The sequence below is a fragment of the Amblyomma americanum genome, chromosome 10, assembly GCF_052857255.1.
Source record: "Amblyomma americanum isolate KBUSLIRL-KWMA chromosome 10, ASM5285725v1, whole genome shotgun sequence".
Classification (NCBI taxonomy): domain Eukaryota; kingdom Metazoa; phylum Arthropoda; class Arachnida; order Ixodida; family Ixodidae; genus Amblyomma; species Amblyomma americanum.
Genome location: NC_135506.1, coordinates 23,671,138 through 23,677,137, shown reverse-complemented (window position 1 = coordinate 23,677,137; position 6,000 = coordinate 23,671,138). Strand labels below are relative to the sequence as shown.

Genomic DNA, 6,000 nt, shown 5'->3' with positions numbered 1-6,000 from the left:
AAGCCCAGCCTTCGCTTCACCATCATAAGTGCATAACTGATTTAAATGAAGCAACTATCGAGAAAGACTGTTCAGAACACCTCTTTTACCCCAGAACTCTCGTAATGTCCGTAAGAACTGAAAGAAACTCACGTAATTTCTAACAAGATCTAACCTGCAGAGGTGGCACCTTTTTGAAAAAGAATGGAAAAACGAACTGACAACGTTGATCTTTTCGCTGTGTGAAATCATCACTTTGCATAACACTCTCTTATTAATGTTGGCGTCGCTCCGTCTCGTGAGGCGTAATGAGCCCGAGCAGCGCAAAGAGGATGTTATTCTGGCAACTCCTTGGATGAAGAGTGACAAGGTAGAGAGCCAACATGGGCTCCATAGAGTTTCTAAGTACTACTTAGATAGAAAAGTGGCGCTGCTGTTATTCATCCACAATGAGGAGGCGCAGGAATGCTGGGAAGGTGTGAGGTTTTTATATTTGTCTTGTCTATTGTTGGAAATAAAACCGCAGCCAAAACAGTACAATTTTTTACAGCAAAAATTCAAGAAATGTTGTGAAAGTTTCCATACCAGCCTAACATTGAAATTTTCCTTATGTTAAATCCAACGAAGAAATGAAATATGCACTATTCAAATAACTTAATCTGAGCACAGAGGAGAGAATAGTGGCACTGCTATAGATATTGAGGTAGAATCTAAGTATTGGGGCCAACCCAAGCCAAGCAAAATACGAAACCTTCTCTTCTCAACATTACAGCGGTGGATGAGTCCTCAATAAGTAACTCACTCAGATCGTAGCGCAACTTTTCGCTCTAGGTATCAGTCAGAAACCCTACGATCGACTCCTCTGTGTATGGCGCCTATAATCACTGTTAAATCAAGTTTGTTTTAAAACAGTTTTTCTAAAAAGCTTAAATACATCACGTGGTTAAACCCTCCAAACTTAAATTCACCAGAACAAGTGATCGCTTCGATTAGAAATGAGTGAACAAGATGTAATTTTTGTATTATCTTTATTTATTCATTTATTTTCTCATAGTTCTTTTACCCTTTTCTGAATGCAGCAACTTTCGTCCTGAAAGGAAAAATCAGGCTGCACGACATGTGCACGTCCCGACAAAGATATTTGTACAAATCTGTGTGAAAAGTTTTAAATATGTCGCACACTTCAACACATATTGCCCATATTTACATTTCTTCTGTACATGACGGCACCACACCAGAGGTCAGACACAGCGTGCGGGACATAGCAGGAAAGACGATCATGCGGGAAAATTGAATTTACGAATAGTGCCACCAGAAATGCTGCGTGATTCATGACTGCATAATTTATTACATAAACTTTATGGGTTGGCCTTCAAAGTGGTGCAATACTGATTATTTGTGACGAAGTGCGTTTCGTGGTTCGATATCTTTGCTCAATTAAGACATTATTCTAAGCAGTATTGAATAATGGTAAAAATAACATAAAAGAAAAGAAATTAAACTACGAGCCATGAATATAAACTTTTTCAGTGTTCTGGTTACTTCACGAAGCAAAAGATAAAAGTGCTTTGTGGTTACCATTGAAAAAAAAAAGTACTGATTGATTTTCATTTAGAAATCATCCCCTCTTAACATCACCTATAACTGAAATAGCATATTTTTTCATAATACACTCCAGAGCAGTATTTGTTAAGTTCTCCAATGAATATCAATCAATGTAACACCACAAATTCAAAAGTAAAAGTCTTTTTGCGTAATTACAGAGATTCATTACGATATCAGTGAAGCAGCCATTCTTCTCACAAACTTATGGAACTGAAATAATATAAAGGGGTACAGGGCACAAATGCAAACTCCTGAATCTTTCAGACATAGGCAGGAAATATACAGTAATATTGTCGATCATAAATATTGTGGTGCACTTTGAAAACAAGAGACTAGGGTGCATGCAGCAAGCTTATGACAGTAAGTCATCTGCTTCACACTTTTAGAGGCGTACCACAATTTTTTTTTTACATAAGAAGGGAGATGGTTGATTACGGTAGCTTTCGTTGTCACTGCTCCTGACAAAGCAGCTAGGCTCACTTCCATAGTACTACATGCAAGTGGTTAATGTACAACTTGTATGCGAAGAAATTTGCTGGTTTGTATTCTTCATCGACAAAGAGTGCGCATGTTATGTTAACAAATCTTCCCAGCTAAACCACCATAGTCACAAGCAGAAAAACCACTTGAAGTCTGCATCCTTGGCAAAATCACGCCACTTCCTCTTTGCAAAACACGGTGGAAGCACAGTAAACCCTTGCATTGTAATGCAGTTTTTCTGTTTTGAGAAGCACGTGAGAGCTGATTTACTGGTGGAATTTATGGTTCAAAACGCTCCAGTAAATGCGAATCAACTTTCCTCAGCCACATTTACCGAGGCTTGCCTGTTGTACTGAAACGCTTGGCTCCTCATTTTCAGTGAATAGTATCAGCAAAGCTCGAGGTTCTGTTAACATCACTCTGACAGATGAACTCTTTCACTCCGACATTATAAGCGAGTTACATTTTCAGCAGGCAAGTACGAAGTTGCGGGCTTGCGACCAGCGGGCCTACGAATCACAGCAAGTGCGCAGAAGTCCTACAAGCAGATGCCACGTCCATATGTCACAGTGTCACTTTCAGAAACACATACACCTCTTATTCGCTGTAGATAAACTAAGTGCGCTGCTTAGCGCTTCTACGGAGATGTTCTGGAGCTGCTCATTCGCTTCAAAATGCCCCACTTCTAAGCAAGAGAGCGATATCGAATCAATGAAACACACGTCCTGCCGCTCACTGTTTTGTCAAGTGAACACCGACTGGCCCTAGACTGTCGTGACAGCTAGAAGGGCGAACGTCTTGTCCCCCGTAGTACTAACTAAGGTCTCTGGCGAAGGCGACACTTCGCGCTTCTTTCGAGACCCAGTAGCGCTGGATGACTTCTTGGTGCCAGATCCCTCGTGGGCCTCTTTGAGGATGGCCATCTTAAGCTTGAGCATCATCTCTTTCTTCTTCCTGTCGCGAGCCCTCTCCAGATGTTTCTTCCTTTCCTCCTTGGTCCAGTACTTGCCCGTCTTGAGCTCCGAGTGGTTGTCGTCGTCCGTGGTCAATCCGCTGCGTTCCTCCAGAATCTTCTGCTCTCGCTCCTTCAAGAGCTTTGTTCTCGCTGGCCTACGCGTGATGTAGCGCGTGCCGTCAGCTCTCCTCTTTACTTTCCACTGGGACTTGAGGTCAACGTCTTCGCTGGGGTCTGCGACGTGTTCCTTCTTGGATGAAGACGTCGACGATGACTTGGCCGCCTGAGCTCGGCTGTTCCGTCTTGCCAGGGCCTCGCGGAACAGGTTCTGCTGCAGCCACATGGTGTGCTGGAGGTTCTGCGGGTTCGTGTACATGGTCGGGTAGAGGGAGGCGTAGTCCGGCACCGAAGAGCCACGCCGGACACACGCCGGCTCGCTGACTGTCTTGGGCAGCCGGCGGGGCGACGTAGCAAAGTCGAAGTGGCAGCGACAGGACTCGCAGCTCGTTAGGCTCTGTAGGTCCGAGTCTCTCATCTGCGATTGACGATAAAAGGAAATGAACTGAGTGTTAAATCTGCGCTATTCTGCTGCTTAAACTTGCTAAAAGACTCAGTCGAATAAATGGCACACAGCAATGCGCATCACTGCACTGATGTCGTTTGTGTAGTTTTTTTCTAACGCAAAGTGGTTTCTTCCTTCAATTATTTATATTCACTCAATGAATAGTTCGTACCCTGCTCCACCAAAGAAATTCTCTTTAAATGACTAAGACCGTTACCATGCAGTTAAGCGAATGGTTTCTCTAGAAAAACGAGCTTGCTACTACCACTGCAATATGGAGTACTAGCACTGCAATACGGAGGTTATATAACTACCGAAAACATTCCACAGGCGCATATGCCCCACGCACTAATTGCTCCATATAATAGTGCACAAATAACGACTGCGCACAAGAAGCGCCACTATACCTGCGTTGACTTGTCCTCCGTGGGCCCCGTTCCGTGGCCGGAAGATACCGCAGGAGCTTGAGCGCGCGTCATCGGCTGGAACAGTGAGTGGGTGGGTGTGGTGGCCGGGGCACCCGTGAGCGACAGCAGGGAACCCGACCGGCCGCCAAGCTCGAGTGTGGGCGGCGATGCGGATGACGAGCCGCCAGTGTGGTACGCGCTTGAACCGCTGTCGGCGCCGTCCCACTTCTGCGGAGACGCCGCGAGCCCAGAGGAACCCTGGTGCAGCCACTGCTCCACGGACGCCGCCTTCTTGTCCAGGATGACCCTCTGGAACTCGCTGGCCAGCACGCTCATCTCGAGATCGTTGTCCGGCAGCGGCGTGCCCACCTGGGAAGTTGGAAAGCTCTTCGTGCATAGGCTTAACTTCTTATTGGTCATGAACTTGCCGAGACCATTAACATTTACTAGGGCCAGCCATAACACTTTTTTTGTAGATGTTCGTTGTCCGCTGTACCCTCCACGCCCCTCACCCTATGCTGGTCGATGGACAAAAAAGGCGCGCCGAAGTAAAGTAAATTACAAAGGGAATAATTTAGCTTTCAGGAAGTGGAAGCAAGGCGAGAAGTAGAGAAGGAAGAACCCTACAAAGATGACAGAAATTCAAACTCGTGGCAGAGAGAGCAAGGCTCTAACGAGGAGGTGAAAAGACTTATGAGGGCCGCTGCTGCTATGCATGTGGTTGCATTTCAGCCTGCGCTTTCTGGTTTCCTTAAGCAATACACGCAAGAGTTATAATGATCATGGTACTGCTCTTGTGTTCCTTATTGCATGTCTTATATTTCTCTTATTCTGTGCAACATTCGAAGGCTCTAAAAAAGGTAATCGTTTATATTTCGCATCTGCAGACTTTGTTGTCCATGATGCCTAAGTACTCATAGATTTCTGACTGAAGAATTCTACATCTGTTAACTTTGTTCCGGGATTTCTAGGTTTAAAGTTGTTTCTCACGTAATTTCCGCAAAAAGTTTTCACCTTAGCGTAATTTGTTTATTCTCCAAAATATTGCAGCCCACGATAACAAAAGAAAATTCGCTGACGGACATTTTTTTTAATTACGTTACGTTTTGAGCGCGCCGTACTAATTTTTATTCGTAAAAGCTACGAATCTTGGACCCGCATTTCTAGTGTCCAGTAACTGATGCAAAACGAGCACAAGCAGTTTCAGATATTTTGACAGAACAAGGATCACTTCAAACGCCAGCCAATGCAGGCTTGGGCGCAGAAGCTATGAAACATGCAGAGCATTTCACATTTCTCGCGAAGACCTATTTGATGATGAGCCACAGAGAGCTGCACACTCTGAAAAAAAAAAACTGTAAGGTATGTAGTGAAAAACTGTCGGCTTATTTTTGGCTTGCTTCACTTTGCTAAAGTGTTAAAGAAGGAAAATACTCTAATATAACCATCCATTCTGTTCCGTTGTCAGACATAGCCAGCCAAATGTGTGACGTTAAATACTAATGCAGTATACTGAGGGCTCTGCCTCTGATTGTGTTTAGCAGCATGGAGAGCTAATTCCTAACCCTAAAATAGCTGAATTCATTGCTTGAACAAAAACAGAGACATGCGCTACTCGAAATTCAGACATTAAACATTTAGAAGCTTAATAGCAACAACATACGGGTGTGTTGCATACAGTTCGTGCGCTTTTTTTTTTACTGTCAGTTTCCCACTTACGACCTCTATTTTTTGCTTTTATTATGTAAAATGCCTGACCGCTATTGCATGGGAATAAATAAAACTGTACACCGCAGGTTTTGATTACTTCCTGAGTTCAGTTGATGAATAAATAATGTTTATTTGGCGGTATTGAGATTTTTTCTCATCTTGCAGTGCATTTAACGTGAAAAAAGATGGGCGATATTTCGTGCACTTTGTTTGAAATGCTTCCGTGCATATTTCAGTAAAAAGCCTCGGCAAGTTATTTAAAACCAAAACCATGCAGCCATATATTCTCTGCTAGGTGGCCG

At 43.9% G+C, this 6,000-nt stretch overlaps 1 protein-coding gene across 2 annotated transcripts in view; it reads right to left on the bottom strand.

Annotated features, from left to right (window-relative positions):
* Positions 1-992: 992 nt before the first annotated feature.
* Slip1 (SLo interacting protein 1) overlaps positions 993-6,000 on the bottom strand; it is a 146,653-nt gene continuing 141,645 nt past the window's right edge. For both annotated transcript variants that reach the window (XM_077638937.1, XM_077638938.1), the window contains 2 exons: positions 3,989-4,357; positions 993-3,554 (listed from right to left, as the gene is read on the bottom strand). In XM_077638937.1, the coding sequence (XP_077495063.1) occupies positions 2,829-3,554; positions 3,989-4,357 (1,095 nt within the window). In that variant the 3' untranslated portion in view covers positions 993-2,828. The remainder of the gene's footprint in view (positions 3,555-3,988; positions 4,358-6,000) is intronic.